Source organism: Neolamprologus multifasciatus, chromosome 7 (assembly GCF_963576455.1).
Source record: "Neolamprologus multifasciatus chromosome 7, fNeoMul1.2, whole genome shotgun sequence".
NCBI lineage: Eukaryota > Metazoa > Chordata > Actinopteri > Cichliformes > Cichlidae > Neolamprologus > Neolamprologus multifasciatus.
In genome coordinates this window covers 31,504,826-31,529,088 of record NC_140445.1, presented here as the reverse complement: position 1 = coordinate 31,529,088, position 24,263 = coordinate 31,504,826, and the positions used below count along the sequence as shown (strand labels likewise).

The 24,263-nt window shown below is 37.6% G+C and overlaps 1 protein-coding gene across 2 annotated transcripts in view; it reads left to right on the top strand.

Annotated features, from left to right (window-relative positions):
* The window catches only part of LOC146514571 (leucine-rich repeat transmembrane neuronal protein 4), a 117,756-nt gene that overhangs the window by 6,574 nt on the left and 86,919 nt on the right, over nucleotides 1–24,263 (top strand). Inside the window, exon 2 of one of the 2 annotated variants that reach the window (XR_014875021.1) lies at nucleotides 1,205–23,978. Coding sequence is in view for 1 of the 2 variants with exons in the window: in XM_085165911.1 (XP_085022037.1) it covers nucleotides 1,205–2,766 (1,562 nt within the window). In the remaining variant the exon portion in view is untranslated. The remainder of the gene's footprint in view (nucleotides 1–1,204; nucleotides 23,979–24,263) is intronic. The other variant, XM_085165911.1, reaches the window with a different exon arrangement.

The following is a 24,263-nucleotide window of genomic DNA, read 5'->3' as shown; positions in this document are numbered from 1 at the left end:
TGTCATAAAATCCAGATTTGCACATCCACATTCAGCCCTGAATCTCCTATTGTACCACACCCCAAAGGTGTATTCTACTGGATTATAATTTGCTGATTGGAAAGGCCATTGAAATCCATTTAACTCACTGTCAGCCATTGAAGTGAAATGACTTTTGGTCATGACATGGTTCACACTATTAAGCTGCAAGTAGTCTGTCGATGATAGAAAATTGCAGCCATAAAGGAATGCACACGGTCAGCAACAATACACAGGCAAACTGTGGCATTTATGTGATAAATAACTTGTAGTAATGGACCAAAAATGTGCTACGAAAATATTTCCTACATCATTGGAGAAGGTTAAAGGTTTGAGTTGAATATCCACTAATCCAAAGGTCAGTGGTCGGGTTTCTCCAGTCTGCATATTGTAATGTCCGTAGGCAAAATTCGGAAACCCCAAACTTGCACATTTTTTATCAGCTATGCACATATTTGGTAGGAAAATTACAATGCATATCAATTAATCAATCAATTAAGCAATTTACCCTCTTGAAATCTATGGAATCAGTAAGAGCAAACTTTTCCCCACTGCATGTAGTCTGCATAGCATTTAGGCTTTTAAAGAAATAACATTTAGTGTAATTGTTCATCTGAGGTTGTTTTTGCATAATTGTAAATCAGATGAGTGGCTAAGGAAATGGATCCTTCATCCTTAACAGCACTTATGCTTTGTCCTGACTTTCTTGTTTGGTGAAGTTGGTTTTAAGCTTTTCAAATATGTTATAATAATATATGCTGTACTGTGAGGGACTTTTCCTTCAGATGCATCCACAACAATTCCCGTGTTTATTATGGAGATCAAAAAGTTCAGTTTTTGTATTAGTATACTGACTTCATAAGTAAAAATAGTCATCCAAATGTATAAGTGCAGGTACAGCACTTGATGTTTACCTGAGGACACTTCATCAGAAGTTGCTGCTAAAACTGCTAAGATTGTGGCCCCTGTTTGTGGGTAAAAAGCCATGTCTGGGTGTGAATAAATACATTTTCTGTTCACTCATACAAAAAAGAAAAAAAAAATTTGTTTATAAAATTAATTAAAAAATATGGCTTAAATGTTTTTGAATTTGTATTAAATCTTTTCTTTATAACCCCCCCCCCCCCCTTTTTTTTTGTTTTTTCTTTTCCATTTTGTTTTGTCCTTCTCCCTTCCCTCACTATAGGCTCTGCTCTGCGGCGTCGCTGGCTAGTGGTCCAACTCCTGATGCAGGTGTGGCTGGCAGCAAATCCATCTCTAAGTGAGCGCCAGTGCCCCAAGAGTTGTCGCTGTGATGGAAAAATTGTTTACTGTGAGTCAAGCGCCTTTCGTGATGTCCCCAAGAACCTCTCAGGAGGCTGTGAGGGCCTTTCTTTACGATACAACAGCCTCGCCAGTCTTCGTGCAGGCCAGTTTGTAGGACTCAACCACCTCATCTGGCTCTATTTGGACCATAATTACATTGCATCTGTGGATGCAATGGCCTTCCAGGGGGTCCGCAGACTTAAAGAACTGATCCTGAGTTCCAATAAGATCACATCTCTCCACAACACCACATTCCACCCTGTCCCTAATTTGCGTAATTTGGACCTTTCGTATAATAAACTGCAAGCCTTGCAACCTGGACAATTCCAGGGCCTACGGAAGCTTCTCAGCCTTCACATACGCTCAAACTCTCTTAAAATTATTCCAATGCGTCTGTTCCAAGATTGCAGAAATCTCGAGTTCCTAGATTTGGGCTACAACCGTCTGCGCAGTATCACTCGAAATGCATTTTCTGGCCTAGTCAAACTCACTGAGCTGCATCTGGAGCATAACCAGTTCTCAAAGATCAATTTTTCTCACTTTCCTCGCCTCTACAATCTGCGGGCTCTTTACCTGCAGTGGAATCGGATTCGCTCTATGAACCAGGGCCTGACCTGGACCTGGGTCTCCATCCAGAAACTGGATCTGTCGGGGAATGAGCTGACAGAAGTAGATGCTGCAGTTTACCAATGCTTACCCAACCTGCAAACACTCAACTTGGATTCCAACAAGCTAACCAATGTTTCCCAGGAGGTAGTTGATGCCTGGATCTCTTTGACTATGATTAGCTTAGCTGGGAATGTATGGGATTGTGGCCCTGCCATCTGCCCATTGGTGGCCTGGTTAAGAAACTTTAGAGGGGCAAAGGAAACCACCATGATTTGCGCCTCCCCGAAGAAAGCCCAGGGTGAAAAAGTGATGGATGCAGTTGAAGCTTTTGGTGTTTGTAAATCAAACCAAGCAACACCACTCACAGTGAGTATTCCTCCAAACCCATCTAGTGTCCCTGCCCAAACTGAGCATCGCCCAGCTATCCTTGCTTCACCCACTGATTCTGGAAAGAGAGATGAGGGATCTCTTAGGGGTCCTACGTCTTCAGCAGTTACTCCACCTGTAGCACTACCCCCAGAGCAAGACTTGGAGCCTGTGTCTTTCCACAAGATTGTGGCTGGAAGTGTTGCCCTTTTTCTTTCTGTTGCGGTGATCCTGTTAGTAACATATGTATCATGGAAGCGCTATCCTAGCAGTGTCAAGCAACTGCAGGAGCATTCGGCAGCAGCTCGCAAACGTCGCAAGAAAACTAGAGAGACGGAGCGCACACTGAGCTCTCCCCTGCAGGAGTACTATGTGGACTACAAACCCACCAATTCTGAGGCCATGGATGTGCTTGTCAATGGGACCGGACCCTGCACCTATACCATTTCAGGCTCTCGAGAATGCGAGGTATGACCCACACCACCGCCACTACTCCTAAAATAAAACTCGGTCCACAATGATGCGACCAGAGGTAATTATTTGCATTGCTTTAATAAAAATTAGTCTTGTACTTGATTACTTAACCTAACCCAGTAGGTTTGGTAAATACTGTATTCCCATGGATTATTACTGAATGAAAAGAGATGGCTTCAGCATTACTGTGTGTATAAGAAGATATCTCTTGCTTTCACATGGTTGTTTGTGTATTTGCTTAAGCCATAATCTCTGCTGAGGTGCAAATGTTTGTTTTGCCACAGAATGGTACAGAAATACAGATAAATGAGACTGATTACATACCCTGTTCCTCGTAATCTTGAGATTAAGATACGCTGTTTGTGGTTAGACATTACTACGTGTTTAGATAGTTGTTTGCTTGCATATCACAGACTTTCTGCTTTGTGTGTTTGCTCTACCATTATTCGGTTTTTGATGAGAAGTATTGTGAATAGAGAATAGCTGAATGGTGGGAAGATTCACTTATGGACACCGGATGTGAATGCTAATAGAGACTCTTGTCACTGAAGAGAGCTTTCCTTGAGTTGGTGACTTCACATTTTTGTATGACTTGAGAAGTTGGTAGAAAATACTTAATCCTTATTGTCCCCAAAGAGAACTTCTGTTTTCCACCTTCCTTTCTTATTGAGTTGTTGAAGTTACTCACTTGTTTACTCCCTTACTTAATTGATTAGTCATGCATAAACCATATGCATACTTCACACTTCAGTTAACACAGGCAATGAAAAAAAAATGACACGCAAACACACACACACACACTAAAAACAGCCTTTGATAGTTCCAACAGGAGTGAGAATCCTTTGAATTTTCTTTTACACGGGCAAGTGAATTTCTTCAAAACAGTATTTACAGACTAATAGTATGGGAATGCTGGTCATCTCCTTTTGCTTGTAGCTTCAACACTCTTGAGTACCTAACACATAGTATCATTCTTGGTTAAACTTCTTTTTATTTCTCTTCAGAAGCAAAGCTTCCTTTGAAATATGCAGTATTTTTAAAGACTGTTTAACCCGGCATTTTTAACATATGGTTAATGATTTACGCTGTGACATATGTGCCCTTTTTTTCTTTTTCTTGGCACTTCCATTGAATAATATTTTTACTCAGTGGGTTGCAGGTTGTGTCTGATTGAATAACTCTATACAGAGTTTTCAACTTTAAGTAAATGGGCTTGATCATGCACAATCTTTTTCATTTATTTTACTGATTATCTGGCTTCCCTGGATGCAGGTCACTTGGTAACATGTAATTCTTGCAGGTAGTTCTCGGTGGTTTGATTACAAGAAGAGCAGCTGCTATGTTGTTGCTGTCCCTGACCTCCCCTTGACACATTTCATTCTATAATACTGATTAATATTGACTTTGACCTGATTATTTTTTAATTTATTATATCTTATTACATGTATTTATTTGAATTGCGTGATTTTGCGGTTTCAACCCAAACTGAAATACTCAGTTTAAAGAGTTAACATTTATTATAGAGTTGTTTTGGATCTCATGTAGTTTGGTTTTATTGTGGCTGCTTTGTGTAATTTAAATACTAGTTACTTAAAAAATATTAACTATATGTCAAAATTGTTCAATAAAAATTGATTTAGAACATGCAGATAAATATCTCATTCAAGCTGGGTATGTAAAGAGGTAGCATATGTAACAGTATAGACTCCTTGTTGTGATCATTTCCAGTGTTTACTGGTGCATTTATTTAATTATATTCCATTCAAACCTTACTCAGTGCCTATTGCTGCGGCATTCTAGATTCTCCTAATTAACTTGCCACACCTATAGGGAACAGTTACTGTCAAATTATACCATTTTGGCCCCAGGCTTTTTCAGCTTTTTTATCTGCAGCTATATTCCTTAAAATATTTTGAACTGTTTGTTTAAACAATTTTAAGCTATACTTAAAATGCCTTCCCTTCAGCCTTATCTATTTGGGCTATCTTAGAACATTGTTGAGTGGAGACAGGAACTATCAGTCAGCCATCCACAAAGTCCTAAGTTCATCTCAGAATGTGCTCCAATCTTGTTTCTACATTTCGTTGCCTTTGCATAGACATAAATCACTTGCCTGAACACAGCAGCACAGCTGCACTCTGCCCACCTTGCAGCCTCAATTCCTCTTTTCTGGCTTGAGGATATAGCAATTCATGTCTGTTCATCCTTCCTGTGTGGGGGCATTCCTTATTCCTCCTGTTTTATTCTTAACATTTCTGTTATATAGTTGATTCTATTCCATCACTATATAGTAACCAAGGACCTCTTCACATGATTGTCCTTTATCATTTTCCAGGTCCACTTGACACGAATTGGAGCTTAGGAGCTTTTTTAGTGAATTGCCTGAAGATGGTGCAATAGCAATTTTCCAACATACTTTGAGCACCTCCATTCTAGCTGCACTCTGAGAATGTATATAAAAATGGATAATGTATTAACATAAAAAAAATCAATATGAAAGTGCCTTAAAGTGCTAATAAGAGGTTCGATATCATATTACTCTATTAGAGTTCCATGCTATCATTCTATGTACTTCTCACTTGATTGATCATTTAAGTAAAAATTCCCAGATGAGTATGGTATTAATTGTGTGTGTTTATTTTGTAAAACAGAATAGAGGATGAAGCACAGTATGGTTTAGGGCGTGATTGAGAAGTCACTACTGTTTGAGTATAGTATTATATAGTATCATGCATAATATTCCAGGGTTCTCCATCAGATTCACTGGTAGCTTATCATATTTAGTAGTCATCATGAGTATGGCATCTCCAAATCAATAGGTTTACAGACCATACGTGGTGGATTACGTCCATGGCAGCACTAATCTTGGCAGTGGCTCACTCTGCTTTTAGTGTCTAACATGCCTTTTAACTTCGATCAAGATCTGGCCAGTTTTTTCTGCATTGCTGACCCATCGAAAATCACAAATAAACAACATATATGTACATTTTTTGCACGGTACACAAAGTTGTTCTTAGATACAGATTTTCATTATACCACGAGCACACCTTATGCATTCCCTTTCTTAGCAATTTCTGAAACTAATTCCTGCTAGCAGGAGTGCTACATGCCCTTTTGACTCACCCTCCTCATCCCTTCTTCTGATACTTCTAGTGACCTTTTCCAAACTACAGTCACCCACTTACTATAATGTCACCCTGGCTAATTGTCACTGCATTACTATTCTGTTTTGCCCAGACATATTTGACAATTAAAAAAAATACAAATTAAAAAAAATTATATGATATCTACTTCTTTACTTTATCTACTATGATATTTACATCTTTTGAAAATATTTTAAATCTATTTATTAATAATTATTATCAGCTGTTTTAAACAATCGGTTACGTAAAAGAAAATTAATAATCTGACATCCATTTAGTCATTAAGAACACATAATTCATAATTCATACAACAACTGTGATAAAGTACAAAAACAAAAAAAACAACCAAACAAAAAAAATATAGTCCAGACCTGAGGAATAGTGAAGCACAACCATATCCATCATTCAACCATTTCCTTAGCTGCTTTTCAATTTAGGGTTGCAGGGGGCTGGAGCCTATACCAGCTGTCATTGGCCTAAACTTGGAGTACACCCTGGACAAGTCGTCAGCCTCTTACAGGGCAACTATCTAACATCTGTAGCCAATTATATAGGATTAACCGAGAGTTAAATCAATACTAGACACATGTTAATTATATGCACTGGATTCTAGAACTTTATAATAATCACTGTAATATGGTTATAATATTTTTATAGCTGGTGTTCTGTGGAATATTTGAGTCTTAAAGAGCATACTAAAAAGCTGCAAAATTAAATGTTTTTTTTTCTTTAGAATATGTCAACATTTCAGAGGTTAAAGTCCTAATAGATCCTGCACTGAAATGGAAGAAGTACCTTCCCTGTTTTCTTTCCCTCTCTTGTCAGTCTGAGGTCATGGTGTCAGATTGTTAATTGCTCAGAAAAAATCAACACAAACACTGGGAGGCTAGCCAAGGGCAAGTGAGCTATCTGTGATTCAGTGGGGAGGCTGAACTTCTCAATGCTAGTGTCTTCAGTCTACAATTAGCCATGTGGGAGACTTCAAACATGCACTGCGCGTGAGAGAACATCTCTCTCATCCACTAATCCTGTCTGTTTCACACTCTGGTTCCATGCTGCTGCTTTCTCCGCTGCTGTTTGATCCATGCTTAATGAGGGTGTTAGATCACCAATATAGCAATTACATTACCTGGAAAAGAGGCAAGCCACTTTTCTTTTCCTCACAATTTTTACAAAGCAACCCAAGTGCATCATTAATGCTAAGCTTCCTGATACATTGCCTTTGTTATCTTTTCTTCTTTTTGTGAAACTCATCAAAAAATCTTTTACAATTTGGATCTGATGTACTTGCTTTGTGCCCTCTTGCACGGCAATTATTATTATTTTCCTCCTACTGGTCTGTTCACTTTCAAAGCCATTTATCATAGCAGAGCTCATTTGTTTTACAGAAGTCTCTTGCATGTTTTACCAGCTACTATCCTCTGCTATTGACACCACCATCCCCCACACCATCACCTCACTCCTCTGTGGTTGAAAAATGGCCTGCTTTATAAAGTCCAGCCAATTTACTTAGAAGAGAACAAGTAATATCACATCCCAAAATTACCAATGTTTATTTTCAGTTACATCAATTTAAAAAATTGTTTCTAAAGTTTGTAACTATTATCCAATACATGCACATACTGTTTCTGAGCCCAAAACATGCAATGTCGATAACTATTCATATTAAAGAAACAGTTCAGTTGCTACAGAAATGCATCAATTAACATAAATCTAATTTGTATTTATAATATTGTAAAACACTTTGAAAACACTTTTTCTCCCTTTTTCCATATTTCCATTTCATGCTGTAGTTTCTAAGACCTCTACATTAACAAGATCAATCAATCATTAGTTTGACTATATACAGTTAAACTCCTATCTACTAACCGTCACACTGGTATGTATTATAGTATGACTGTATGTCAGATACAGTATAGGACCGAAAGAAGTGAGATATTGTAGATACACTTATTTTGGGATTTCACTATACAAACAACTTGTAAAAAACAAAAAACAAGCAAAAAAAAAATCAATCTAAAATTCTAATCAATAGTATCATTTTCAGTTAGGTTTAACTGCCCCAAAACCCCAAACCACTTTGCCTGTTAGCAATTCAATTCAAATCTTTTTTTTTCTGTTTTTTTTTTTTTTTTTTTTGTAAATCAGTTAGGGTCAGGTAATATGAAAATGAAGATGACTCATCCATGGATCTGCATGTAAGTAGACCCCTAAGTACCAGCACCAACATCTGTTCAGGCTGAAAATGCTTTAAAATGAAGAAATAAAAAGCATCCAAGCCAACTCTGTGATGGGCATATTTAATTACTTTTTCTTTTCTTTTCTTTTCTTTTCTTTTCTTTTCTTTTCTTTTCTTTTCTTTTCTTTTCTTTTCTTCTTCAAAACAGTGTACATTCAAACAAGCACTTCTGCAGAAGTTATGCAGGCTAGTTCGCTCTTGGTGGAAAAATATGTCCTATTTAATGAATTGACAATAAGTCAATTATAATTAGGCCGTCATCGTAGCATAACGTTGCTGTCAGATGAAAATATTTTAGCTTTCCAAAGTCAGTTATATAGTTTGTGTTAATAGGTTTCTAGGGACCTGGTGTCAAGAATATTACTTGGAATTAAAACTGCATCTTTCAAGGAACAAAAGTCTCAATTCCATACTTCTTGAAAGAGTTGTTATATGATATTACAGTTCATCCCAATTAACTAACTGCTATAATAAAAAGAGAGGGTAGAAACTTTATCTTTTTAGTGTGGTGTGGGTTGAGAGCATATTGCAGTAAGAGTATAAAAAAATAACACAGGTCTGTGCATCCATTAAATGTCAGTGTCTTTCTGGGTATTTTTGTTGTACTTCTTAGTAAATATTTGTATTGTTGTGTAGTGCTTTTATACCTACCTATGAGCAATGCAATGAAACATAAGCTCATTATTCAGTTTGAATGGATGTGGTAAGAATATTCATCCCAATAATTTCAACCTGCAACCAATGATGGGGTAAAGCTATTGTAACCAAACATCTTGTCTCTCCACTGCTTTCTCTGGTGATGACAGTATTAAAGTCCAGCAAGTTCAACAGGCAAAAAGAACAGGCAGGCTCTCTGAGTTGAAGTGGAGTAAGACAGGTGGGCAAGTGAACCTGGCAGAGAAGAACATTCAGCATGATGGAGCAATCGACAGGCAGACAGGAGAAGCAGTTAGAAAGCCAGAGAAATCAGGCAGTCATCCAGACCTGACAGCTAGATTGGCAGGCGCGTGTCCACAAAGACACACAGGCCTTTGTCCACCGACAGCTGTCCATCCTCTGATCAGTGATCTCTAAACTTTTCTTTCTTTTTTTGAAGATAATAAAGTAAGTCCAGTACAAGACCCAACCTAACCCCATGTGGCCATGTCAAACTTTCAATGCACTTAGGAAAGTGGCCATTTTCTTATTATATTAAAGGGCACTTTGGAACAGAATTTGCATTGCAAAGTTGGATTTTTTTTTTGATTTTTTGTTTAACTGAGATTGAAATGATTTTATGTTCTTTCTGACTATGCAGGCCTTCTCCCATAGTGTAGAGACATACATGGCAGGTTAACTGGCTATTCTAAAGTGACCATACATGGATGGATGGATGGGTGACCAGGTATGAATGTAAGCGTGAATGATTGTCTCTCTCTGTGTTGGCTCAGATTGACTTGAAACCTGTCCAGGATGTACCCTGCCTTTTGCCCTGAGGCAGCTGGGACAGACTCCAGCACCCCCACTCACAACCCTAAATTAGATAAGCAGTTTGGAAAAAGTGGGTGCAATTAGAGAGACGTAGAGAAGTGACTACAATTATTAGGACAATATTCTCACCAAAAGACTAATTAAACATTGTTTATATATGATTCAAATGATTGCTTAATGATGATCACCCCCCCCCCCAAATAAATAAATAAATAAATCAAAATAAACAAACAAATAAATAAATACATAAAAAATTGAACACTTGAACATTTAACTTTTTGTCATTTTCAAATTCAGTTCACTCAAATCATGTTACATGCATAATTTAAATCAAAGGGCATGTGCACATGTAAGTGCAATTCCATTTCTACCTGTTGCACCAGACCATCAAAAATGTAACAAGGTAGCAAAAGCAATCAGACATCAAATTCCTGATGCTTCTGTGATGTACTGCTGTTTTTTTATGCTGTACATTACATAAAAAATGTACATGAAGGGGTGTGGGTGGCTGAAATATAGTGATGTGGAAATCTAATGAAATTTCTTCTCCCTTTCAAGTCTGATCCTTCTCCAGTATGTAGGTGGTTGAGAAGGCTGCCTGCATGTGTTGCATCCACACATGTCGACATACAAAAGTAACCTTCATCTATGCTATTCTCTGAGGTTTCATTCTGTTGTGTCTCCTATTTCCTTTTAAAGACTTTTTCTCTGCTGTGTCAAGCACATATTATTTTTAGCTAATTACCTGTCTCTGTCATCCTCCAGCTTCCCACACTGTGGTCTTACTGCTTAATCCTGAATCAAGTTGTCTTCTACTGCATGAAAATGTCCACCTCTCATGAGTGAGCACTTCTGTTCTTGAACTGCTTCACTTTTGTATTCTGACCCCAAATTTCTAAGCAGTAAAGAAAGTCATGTAAACACAAAAAGAGCGTCATCCAGTACCAGTTTTAGCAATTTAGGAGCCCCAGATGAAATCAGGAGTTTTTATCCAAATGTTTCAATAGTGAACATGCTAATATGTATTGATTTCTCTTTCCCAGTGTAGGCTACTGACTCCCACCTACTGATATGTAATTCTTTGCACTGCTTTGCCTCTTGTCTTTAATAGGGAGATTTAATAGGTCCCAATCCAAATCAAGGCATTTATGAAAAACAAATGACAACGAGAGAACATTGCTCCCATTACACAAAGTCCATCCAAAAGCTTCGTTACAGTACAGCATTGTCAACATATGAAATGTCATGTAGTTTGAGGTCATGTTCTGCAGTAAACAGCAGGACTGTAAAATATAATGGTCCCTCTTATCGATCACATTAGCAAGGTAATAAAAGCACCTTATTGACAAAACCAACAATGAATATGTTAAAGATTGATTGTGCCATGAAGCTGCTAACGCTACTTAGGAACCACCGCCCCAGCCTGTATTCAAATGTCAATTCAAATGTTATAATGATCACAGGTAATGATGATGGTGATGTTGATGATGATGATGATGATTAGAAAAATCCACCTAAGCTATGTGTCTGTAGTAGATAATGGCATCCGCGAGATCACTTGGAAGAATTGAACATGATTTATCGAGGTAGAGAAATTAACATATTTAGGCTGGTGTTGGTGATGATGAAGACTGAGGCTTGTAATGATGTCAGTATTATAATTGACAGCGTGGGAAAGCGGTAGACATGTAAACAACAGAAAAGCAGCTGAACACCCAGGAAAGCAAGCAGATGAGTGATTCTCTTCCTTATTGAACTTATGCATACGATATATATATAAATCTAAATCCAACTATCTGTCTGATCAGCTTCTCGCTTGTGACATAATCAACTTTTAGCAGTGCTATTTTCGGAGGAGAGAACCATTACAGAAGTAGTTGTGTACTTGACCCATGCTAATGAAATTTTACATTCCCACATTTTTTCTAGTGATGAAATACCTGCAAATTAGACAGTTAAGCAATTTTTTATTTTTATTTTTTGCTCACTCTTTTTAATCAAGGCAGGTGGAAGATTTTTTTTTTCAATTTCCTCACAATAAGGGCCAGCACGGGGCAGTAATCAACATCATGCTAACCAGATTTGCGTCAACAAATTGATGTTTTGGACCTATGACCGCTATAGCTGATGAAGGTAGAATAATCTGCAGAGTGCACATGAGTGTTTGACTAAGATTAAAGTAGTGAGTGTCAATCTGGTTATCCATTCAACCATGAATTAAATCAGCTGCAGAAAGGATAAAGGTACATACAGAGCAGTGCAGGGAATCATGACAAATACGAAGAAGGTACAATAACACACACTCCCAGGGTACTGAGGGCCGTACTCTATTTCTCAGACTTTTTTTTCTTTTCCAGTGGAACATTTTACACTGTCACCTAGATTTATCAAGTCAGCTGCAAAGAAAGGTGTGCTACTGAAAGGGCACAGAAAAGCAATGGAAAATTACAAGTCAAGCCAAAGACAGGACTAGACAAAAAGAGAGAAGAGAGAGAAATCGGTAGGTGGACGAGGAGTGATGTAGGATTTAAGGACATAGAAAAATTGATAGTTGGAAGGGGGAGCAGGGCACACACACACACACACACACACACTAACTCAGCTCTCTCTGACCTGAGAGGCACAGCGTGTTTGATTTAGTGCCAATCACAGTTTTTAATGTCTGTGCAGCGTATCATAATTTATTAGGATTATCATAAACTTGTGCTGGGAGAAGGAGCGGGGTACTTGTGCCTCCCTCTAAGAATGAATTACTTGCTGCAAGCTGGAGCGTCAATCAGGCCAGAAATGGCAAAACCAGCTTTTTTCCCTACTTTGTTTTACTCAAGCCTCTCCATGCAGCCCTTCAGAGACAAGACCCACAATAAATATTCATCCCATCATATTCCATCCTAGAAGGAGCCAAGGATGTGATGTGAAGGAAAGCTAAAGGCAGATTTTAATTACATTCTGTCTTGAAGAGGGTTTCTCTGTCATCAACATCAAGGAGTTTGGAATGTAGGGGTAACATCAAGACATGTATTGCTGCAAACACATACACTGAGAGAGAGACAGAGAGAGAGAGAGAGACACACACACACACGCACCCGTCACACCTATGATTTTCATTGACTTTGGATAGTGAACTTTGTGCTTACTTTTAGCACTTTGTACATTAGTTCAATATCATGAGTAGCAGGTGTTAAATTAATTCAATGTGCCAAATAGGTGAATGGGAGAAGAAAAAAGATGAGCACAACATGCGAAAGTTCTCTTAGGACCAGTAGCCATGTAAAGACTTCTATCTATTTGTGAGTCTGCTTTTTGTCCTCTGCAAATAGAGCATGTGAAGTCAACGCATATCTCCAAAGGGGTGATAAAACAACACATAATCTATAGTATACTGTATTATGCAGTATAGCTAAATCTCTTAAGAACAGAAGGAAATGTGTTTGTATGTGTGTTTATCTTAGGAAAAATTAATCAACCTTTGTATGTTCTGCATGCAACAAGAACATGTGTTAATTAAAAATAAGAGGACACATGAAGCAGGAGCTCCACATCTCCTTGTGGAACTGGCCTTGTGAAGTTTAAGGCCAGTTAAAAGGAAGGGAATGTCATTGGTATTGGGTGGCACTAGGCTACAAAGGCTCACTATAATCTGTGTGCAAGAACATGCATCTGTGTGAAACATAGATTGGGAAATCCTGGGTTAAATATATATGTGCAAGCTTGGTCACATGAAAAAGTTCAATGTTAGCAACAACTGACCAGTAATACCTTAACAGAAATTAACAGAATTATCATATCACAACTCTATCTTTACACAGGGGAGAATCTTATGGATTTTAATCAAGAATTTAATTGAATTGATCTTTAAGAAACTGTTTTAGTTTTTCATTCTCTGAGCTGCATCCAATTATTAAAAAAATAATTGGTCATATGACTGGTCATATGACTGGTCAGTTACTGGTCAAGATCATATGACTCTTCTTCCACAGAAAGCATGAGCCCTATGAGTGCCACCTACTGCAGATATGTTATTAGATGATGATTGAAGGGTGATTAAAGAGAATCTCCAAAGATATTAAATTTCTAAAGAGTGTAAAAATATAAATACATATAAAATATACAAATAGTATTATTAGATATTTTATTCATACAACATTAATATTAATACAAATATTAAACATGTGGTATAGTTGCAAATTACAGGACACATCTTTTTGGGCCCACTTCCACAAGCCAGTGGTCAGTGACCTCATCGCAACAACAAGTCACTTGGGAAAAATGTGCATTCACCAAATGGTTACTAGAGATTGCTTGCAGTTACAAGGTGAAATTTATCACAAGCTCTTATACAGTCATACACAAAACACTTCCTTGCAGTTACTTTGGTCACTAACAGATTGCCATTGTTGCCTACAGTTTGCATAGAGGATGGTGATGTTTATGCAAACACACACCAAATGCTCCCCGAACAGTAGTGAAAGTGTGAAAAGAGCAATAAAAACCACTATTTGCTGCAGTTGTGAGGCACAACTTTTATTTTGAAGGCAAATGCTATATATTTTCAATTTCTTACATGTAAACTATAGTTGAATGTGGTAATCCCCTAGTGGCCAAAGCAATCACAAGGTGGTTTTTGGTGCAGTACCCTCTTTCCAATTTCACCTAGCAACTTTCAACCTCCAGCAGCCACTTGCCAATTGGACTTGTGTGTGTCTGGGGGCTTAATTAAGATATGTTGTCTTGTCTGAAATTTAAGGTAACCAAATGTGGCTTCCAACACATTTTATGTAGATATGCAAGTAAAATTATTGTTACAGATTATTTCTGTCCTTTTTTTAGGTGCTTAGTGTAATGTACCACATATCCAGGGTATTTTTAAGCCCCATGGTGGTCTTTACTGACAGTGAAAACATACATTCCCTTGAATGAATGGGAAATCTGTGGAACAATACAAGGCCTTGCTTTTGGGAGTTGGTTTGGGGCCTGAGCTGGCATGAAGCTCGGTGGGAGTATGAGAGGGAGGCAGACTGGAAGCCTAATTAATCCAGCCTTCCTTAATTAGTCCCTCTCCCATCCATGACGCACTTACCAATCTTCTGATGCTTCCTTTCCTCCTTTGCTTTTCTTTTTTTCCTCATAAGCTGTCTATTCTTTTTGCAGCATCTACATTTCTCTGTCACTTTCTCCTGCTGTCTCTTGGTCTGTCTGTTTTACCATATTTTTAGGCTTCATCGAATGGCAGTATGTTCCGAGGTGATAAGCAAGCACATGGTGTTGCAGAGTGCAGCTTAGGCAAAGCTATGGTTGTCTCTGCTGTTGCCTGTGTCGCCACTAGAGGACCATACAAATTGACAGCTGTATGCGGCAGAGATTGCCTGCACACCTTGTACTGATGTATGCAGTGCCTCACAATGCAGGTGGTCACTGGATGACTGGGACAATGGCCCAAACAATGCACCTCCTGCTTGCAGATCACAACCCTAATCTGCAAACACTGGCACAGAGAAGCACTGGATGCATCCCTCCAGCTTGGTTGGAAAATTGAATATGGCTGTAACTGTAACCAAAGAGGCTGACTTTAATGACGCTGGGCAAGGAAAACCAGCCCACTCGCTCTGTGCCCAGAATAATGAGGCAGTTATTCCATTAGTGGCAATGACCATTCAAAATGACTGTGCTGTGAATACTGATCAAGACTAACTGTTGACATTCTCATGCACTATGCTGGTTTTATAATGAGCTGTATAATTATGTTATCCGTTTTTGTTTTTGTTTTTACCAACAAAGCAAAATTTATACATTGATGTATCTAATTAACCTAAACAACTTTAAACTATTTATTTTGGTCATTTTGATTTACCATATTCTTCATTAACAAAGCACCAGTAATCGATTAACTGGATTTTTTTGATTTGATAAAACTGAAAATGTTCCTGTTTTTAAGCAGTTGACTAGAGTTTTTTGTCTTCTTCTTCTTCTTGGCTTTATTAATATTATTATTAGTTGTATTATTATTGTTATTATTGGTGTTGTTGTTGATGTTGTTATTCTTAGTACAATATCATTTACTTTTTCAAATTTTTGCCTTCCAATTGTACACCACCTGTCCACATGTAAGAATTAAACACTGGAGACTATAGTTATTGAAGAATATACAACTGGCAAGAGGCAAATATATTACACAGGAGTTTGTGGAAACTAAATTCAATCTTAGAACTGTGCTCAATATTCAATTTAAAACAGGTTTAACAAATTATCATATCCATATCTATGCTACTATTGAGCTCTTTCTGCTGGATAAGTGGGGGAAAAAAATCTGTTTGCTGAAATGATTAGAACCAGATATGGTATGCAGTAGCTATAAAGAGACATCAGTCCCTTCAACTGTCTCTCAGTTTTGCTTCACAACTTACTATACACTGTACTGTACTCCTAAAAGCAATTCAAGTTCAAGTTAATGAGGTTTTTGTTAATAGTGCACATGTGTCATAGTCAGTTCCGTTCCCACATTTCCATCAGGTTCAAAAGAAAACACATGAAAAAACGAATGATTTAAAGGTGAAAATTATCTGAAACAGAACTACCTTACTAACAGTGGACCATAAGGTGATACATATCTTAAGGGATTTTCATCAAATTCCTTTTTTTCACAAGTAAAGATGGACTATTTGTGTATCAAGGTCATCTTGCATCCCTGCGGCACTTCCACCACTTGCCAGTTTTTACTTTCTCACTCTCTCCATGTCTTTAATAGTTATTCCCCCAAACCATCCCTCTTTCTCGTCATTCTCAAAGGTGTATACACACAAATGTGCATATATATTTATATATCTATATATAGATATATATAGATATATATACATCAACTGAGAGGAAGACAGAATAGGGAAACATCAAATTGCACAAATTTATTGCAACATGCAGTAGAATTTTCCCCAGACTTGTAAAAGGACATTCCAAAGCTTTTCTTTGGATGTTGGCTGTCTTTTGTTCTTTGTTAAAGTGAGCTCACACTTTTTAAAAAATATTGAGGTGCAGGCTCTAGGGAGGCCAATTGATGAGTGATGGCCATGGTATTGCATGGCAGGGCAAAATCTGATGGTTCTTTTCTACATTCAAAATTGAAATACACCCCCAAACCAATCCTTCACTGTGTTTTATAAATGGCTGTAGACCTGTAAACATCTCTCTCGTTAACACCTTAAACTAACAAAGAACCAAATTTATTTTAAAAAGTTTTGACAGGCATAAATATATTGCCAAATTATCTTTATCTGTTTTTGTAGATTAACTAAACCAGCGGCAAGAAATTATGTGTTTTTGCAACAGGCAGAGAATAATTACTTAAAGTTAAGATTGATGGTCAGGTATAAGGACTGGACTGAAAATGACTAAAAAAGAAAAACAAAACAAAACAAAAACAATGCCCAAAAATACATTATTTATGAAGCCACCAGGTTTTTCCTCAGTTTGAGCTCAGTGATGCCATGATCCAAATCTGGGAGAGGATTCCCTAGGACACCATTATATGGTGTCATCTGGCATCAATTCAGTTCAATATATATATAACAGTTAGGACAGTTATATATATATTTAACAGTTAGGAGGAGATAGTTTGTATGCAGACTACTACCCTTTACTTTCATGCCCTCCTCATAATAACGCTTAAAATGTCAAACCTTAGTCACCATATTAGATGAGGCTTTGGCTGGCATTTTGCTATGAACTTCTTTTTCAGATTAGATTTAAAATCCTGCAGCTTATTTTGGATGGCACAATCTTTCTTTAAATTTAAAGTGGAAACAAACAGGTTTATTACTGATATGAACATTTTCAACAATGTAGTTTAACATGTCTAATTTAGAAATATTATGCTGCATACTGGGTGTAGTTTCGTCTTTGGGAAACCAGTGGATAGGGTGATCCCTCTTTAGAAAAATGTGGAAAACACAGTTGTTATTAGCTTTTGATGGTTTGTGTAACAGCTTGGTGAGCCTCTCGCTCCTTACCCTCGTCTCTAATACCAGGTTACTCCAAGGCTGTGTGGGCCTGAGATCTTGGAGCTTTCAAGGCTCTGTGCTCTAACTGGTGTATGTAGTGAGTCACCACTACACTGCAGTCTGCAGGCTTAACCATTACACTCCTTGAGCAGTGAGCATAAATCTGTTTATTCTGAGTCTGCTCCAGTTTACAGTTTTTTTTCTCCCACATTTCTTGTTCACATTGGCTTTGTATCTTCTCTTTGAGGAATATTTTTGGTGTGTTTTTTCTTATGTTATTTCATTTTATTTTTAAGTAGTTTAGTGTGGCCCATTTTTTCTGTGTGGGTTTTTGGTTCTATCCGTGTCTTTCTATAGCCTTCTCTTTCCAGAGGCCTGCTCGGCATCATTTGCATGGCCTACTTTCCATATGAGGTTTGGTTAATACCCACAAGTAGACACTTGAACACTAAACAGTTCCCTTGCTGCAGTTAACAGTGGACTTTCCAGAATGAACTGATCTACTTAAGGCCTAATCTGTGTAATACATGTTATGCAGGACCACACCTGCCTTCCGAAACTTGACCAAGGAAGTGTACACCTCTGCTGGGTTAAAAGAATTAACAAAGTCTAAAAGAGAGAGACCCAAATGTAGTAATTACACTAGCTTGTTTCTTTTAAAGGAATACGCTGATGTAATTAGGACACTTCTGTATCACTAGTAGTGCTACAGATCTTTAGTAATCCACTACTGTCACTAGACAGTAAGTTTAACAAGAGAAAATATAAGTTACTTTAGCAAATCTTTGGTTTTATAGATCCAGCCAGTGCTTTAGAAACATACTAAATGAAGCATGTAAGTTTAATATGTGACACAAGTACATCTATTTTGATTTCCAGCTATGCCAATATAAACTGAGTTCATTTCTTGATGTTCTTTTTAAGAAGTTATTTTGAATTTTAGTTCTTCAAAATATATCAAATCTGTTTCCTTTCATTGTTCTGTAAAGTTACTTATTTTTAGTTTAGTTTATGTTATACCTTACACACACACAGGTCAAGATTATGGTTAGAGTTACAGACACATTTTTTCTTTTCATTTTTGATTTTGACAGACTGAAATAGTTGAAGATTTAAATTAACAATGTAGATGGGATGTGACTTAATGTGGTCTGATACAGTGTGATATGAGAAACTGAAGAATACAGTCGGTCAGTGTATTTTTTCTTCATGTAACAATCACATCAGATGGACCGAAACATAATATCCCAGACGTGTTCTTTTAGTTTTTAGGTCATAAGACCATGGAGGCCTGTCAGTGGTATCAATTCCTTCATCCTCCAGGAACTCCTTTCATATTTTCACCATATAAGGCATTGTCGTGCATCAGGAGTAACCCAACTTTTATTAAAAAGATGTTATTTTATTTTTTAAGCGGTATATATTCCTCTTCAGTGGCTTGAAATTTAATTTCACTTGAGGCTGTTTTTTATTTAGTGTTTCTTTGTATGGTGCTTTTATTTTTCTTGTTCAGGCTTTTAAACTGATTATAAGTCAAATACTATTCTCAGTATACTGTAAATGTTGTTCACTAGTGGCCTGTACTGTTAACTGGATTTGAGCTTATCCAGCTAACTTCAGGGTTAATCCTATTATGAAGGCGTTCACCTCTTACCTGGATACATAGCCATGACAACTTATATTGCAGACTTAACTTTCTCCTAAGCGGATAATACTCAAATTAGAGATCAGCAGCTATGAAATAACCACCCATTGACCAGTTTGATGAACCAATGCTGTTTTCTCCAGAAAATAGTGACACCACTCCTGGAAGATTATTTGGACCTCGGACTACAGAGAGCAGGGGGGTAAAGTATTTAAATGTAACCATTAAAAATTTTAATAGTTTGCCTTTCCTTGATGAACATCAGGCATAAATATAGATATTTAGATGCAACTTCTCATGTGACTCTTCATTAAAGGACATGTAAAAGAATAAAAACTAAAACTTATTTTTACCCAAATCATAAGCTGCAGGTTTTGTTATGGCTTTGTGTAGGTTTTAATTTTTTAAGTTTGTTCTTTTAGGAATTCTGTTTCCTGATTTTTACTCTGTATTTTGGGGTTCATTTAGAGATTTCCTTTTGTCCATCATACTGTTCAATTTATTAGTTTCTCGTGTTTTTTTTTTTTTTTTAATTCTCTTGCTCCATCTGGTATTCAGCGGTGCCAGTTTTTATTAGGTTAGTGTAGTATTAGGCAGTGGCGGTCCTAGCCTGTTTGGCGCCCTGGGCGAACACTCCCTCTGGCGCCCCCCCCCCCCCCCCCCCCCACACACACACACACAGACAGACAAAACATTAAGGATTGTACATTAACATAAAACTGTTGTATACACACACACACTCATATGAAGAGAGAGAGAGTATGCATTGTATGCAAACGGCTACCAAACAGCCATCATAATTTGTCATACAATGAGAACAGGACAAATCAACAACTGACAATGACTAATTAATATTAAAATCTGTAACATAATGTATTGTTTTGGAGTTTAGTCTGTTACTGTTACTATTTTTACCATTTCTTCTTGGAGCAACTGTAACCCACATAATTTCCTTAGGGATTAATAAAGAATTCTGATTCTGATTGTTTCAGGATGACCTGCCATTATCCAATGACACATCTGCTTACCTGTATCTTTTGCTCATTTCTCCTCCTCTTCTTTTCTCTTGAGAATGAGGACCTGATGGCTTTGAACTTTTCTTGTCCATCTTCCATTGGTTTTAATTTTGCACTCCAGTATGAACACAAATCCCCCAACTCGAAGGTCACCACAACATGATCTAACACACCTACACCTTAGTTCACAGATTCACTTTGTCTAAGGTGCTTTTCTGAAATTTCACACAACCCAGGATTCAAATCATGAATACATAATGGACTTGGATTTACAACATTATAAATGAAATGTGCTCTATTTGGAAGCAGCAGGGCCCCCCCCTCCCCTTTCGACGGCTTGTGTGTGAGACTTTAAATCATCAAACTGTAAATTTTAAATTGTTATTGATCCCTTTACCCCGAGTCCTAAAGTGTATATTTATTTTCTTACTCTTCTTGTATTTATTGTTTGTTTACTTGCACTGCTGTAACTGGAGCCTCGTCGTCTCGTCTCTCTATATTCTGTACTGTATGTAGATAGAAAACCGATCGGTGCCTGTGCCATTCACAATATGCGCTGGCATGACGTCGGGACAGCATGAGTACGAGCAATTTTATTTTTTCACCCGTGCCCGTGATGCCGCCCCCCACCACGATGCTGCCCCGTATCTTAAACTGCTACTGGTATTAGGTATTAGGCTAGTTTAGTTACTATTTAGTTTAACTGAGTTATCAGTTATCAATTTCGGTCATTTATTTATTCATTTATTGTTTCCGGGTGTATAGTCTTTAGTCTTTATTTCCTTGTGTCTTAATTTAGTTTTACTTCTTGTCACTCATTTCCCGTGATTATACTCACATGTACCTTGTTACTCTTCCATGTCCCATTCCCCTTATTAGTCCTCAATGTGTAGTGAGAGTATTGAGAATCTTGTGTTTCCTTAATTTATTGCTTGAATTTCATCCTTGTGTGCTCTATTAAGAATTAATTTGTCTTTGCCCAGTTGTAACAATTATAATCCATCAAATTTTGATTTTTGTAAGTCTTGATTTTTGTAAGTTTGATAACTTACACAGTAAGCCTTTTCACTAGCTTTCCTTCCCTGCAAAACATTAGGAGAAACTTTATTCATACTGTATATAGTAGCACTGTTGACCTTAAGTGCTTAAAGCACACTCACATTTACACCCTGGTTTGAATATTATACCAGTGAACAGTGCTTTTTCCTTCTTTTTCTAAAGACTCATACCTCCGATCTGTCTACAGCAGCTGTGTTGTTACACAATGTGTGCTGTTTTTCCACTTCATATTTTCCTTAAATGGTTTATTTTTATTTATTTATTTATTGAAATATCAAACATTCTGTCACCAATATAATCCATATTTATGATTTATTGGATCCTGCCAACACCATTCCTTTCATGTGATGGCTAGATTGATAAATGCTATGTTAACTGACTGACTTGATAGCCACTTTGGTGTCACTGCCTATACATTGACAATGTTATGTTAAGTTAAGGCAGGTAGCAGAAAGATACCCTGGCTATATTGAACAAGCGTCTGGGTAAGCACTATCAGCTATATACACCCCCTGTTGACCTAATTGCTATTCCTTATTTTCTTTCGAGACACTACAGTAATTCTCTTTAAATGGTTTGTTACACAGAAGGAAAAAAAATCCATAGAAACAGTGATCATCAACATTCACACATTTGCATGCATTTCTTCTGTCTTTGGAATGGAATTAAAAAAAAAGGGTTGGGGGGATCTAAGAAAGCTAATCTCCCACTTCATTTGCAAGGCTTTCTGGGACACCACAACCCCAGGAGCAAGCTGTTTGCGCACTATAAACAACTTCTGAGTTTGTGTCGGCTTTCTTTGAGCAAAAAGAAGGTAGACGTGGAGGTTTGTCTTCCTAAGATGGGAGCAACAAATAAAAGATGTGAAATGGATAAGAGAGAGAGGGGGAGAGCTGGGTTCATATATAATGGCTGACTGGCAGAGAATGAGACTTGGCTGTTTTTCATTTCACCTGTCGTTGTAAAAGAAGTGCCTGTCACAATGAGGGCAATGTTACCAGGGCAGTGGATGTTTCCATGACAACTGGGAGATTTTTACCCCTTGTTCTGATTAATGTTGAGTTGTTGCCTTGGATAAAACCTTTATGCAAGCACTTGCTCCCCCTACACAGCAATAAATGAGAGGGACACTTGTTCCGTCCATGCCATAAATGAAAGGGATACTCGTTCTGTCCTTGCAGCAATAGCAGCATTGTATCTTTCATCTCTAACTCTCAGTCGCTGTGAGATTCTGCACCTTTTATTTTTTCGCTATGCTTGTTCCGCATAAAACAATGGGAGTGAGGGTAAACTTATAGTCTGTTATACTTCTAATAGCTAACATCTTTGTTTAACATCTTGGCCAAAGTTTTCAGTCTTACATTCTTAGACACTTCCAATTTTGCCAGGTCTTTTTGCTAAGGGCTGAAAAAAGGGGGCACTGGAAATCTTATTTTGTCCAACAGAACAAATTTTGCACAGGTTAAGAACTCAATGTTGTCTACAAAGATAAGAACAAGCCATCATGTTTATGACATTTACTCCACAATCCACAAAGTCCCAAGGATCAAATGTATCATAGGTGTGATTCTGGATAAGGTGAGACTGCATGCTCCCACAGCCGTAACTGAGTTCATCTGAGTGATTTAAAAATGTTGCAAAAAAGAAATCACATCCTAAACCCATCTGCTCAAAGTTATCGTTACTTGGGGCACATATAACAGCTCACCCAAGCCACAAAATGTTTCTGTGTCTATTGATGCAGTCTATGTTGGTGAGTGTTTGTGATGTTCAACTCTGACCTTTGTCTCACCATCTAAATACTATAAGGAGGAAAATGTAACGCAGCTCAGTTTCATGCCCCAGAGGGCTCTCGCCTTCCTTAGAAAGTAGCCTATAATGTAACTGTACATCTAGGTTTTTCAATTATGAAGAGCAGTTTTGGGTGTGTTACAAAATAATTTACAAAGTTTATTCACATTACATTTTTCAATAATGTAATAATGTAATGTTTTCCTCTAAGAAATTCAGTAATTACAGTTACAATAATGACATTAATTAGGTTACAATGCTCTTTAGTTATCGAAGTGGATAGAAAGAAAAAAAATCAAGTAAACAGGCCTTCTTCCTGTGCACTTGCGATACAATCAGTTGATTTTAATTTGTATGTAAAAAGAGACAGATCTGCGGAGAAACAGATATGGCTTTAATTTTCACAGCACAAAAAGATGAGTGTGATGGTAAAGTGCAAACTGCGTCCATGACAGAAACAACTGGATTATGCTGCCCACCAGGCACGTGCAGAGGGGGGGGGGCTAGAGGGGCTTGAGCACCCGCCCCTTTCCTGATGGGTGCCCAAAGTGCCCCTTTGTTGAGGCAACTTTTTTAAAAAAATTATTTATTTATTTTTTTAATGTGTGTGTGCGTGCGGAGTCCTGTCTGTGCCCCTCAACAATAATATTTAACTATTAATCACAGTTTTGCTAAATAAAAGGATCTGGCTTGCATCAGTCACATGATCACATTTAACCAATGATCGCCCTTGACGGCAGAACGCGCTGGTTACGAGCCGGGAACGAGCTCACAAAGAGCACGCGCATTTTTTGCGGTGCTGTAGGAGAAACACAAGTTAACTCAGAGACACAGACTGATGCAACAAAACCAGTAAGTAGGTGTACAGCGTAAACTGTAGTGTATAGCACACAGGAGTATTAGCTTATTATGTACACGTTGGTAAGTTGTCTTGTTGCAACTGACGAACTGAAACAAACGAGCGTGCTGCGTGTGCAACAGCGCGACAAACATTACCTGTCCTTTTATTAACTGCACAAGTAGTGCTGGTCATAGCTGCTGGCTACCTGTGTAAGGCTGTCATGGGTCTGTATCTCTGTCACCGTTTATGGAACATATTTAGTTTTAAAGTATTTAGAACATATTTAGTTTTAAAGT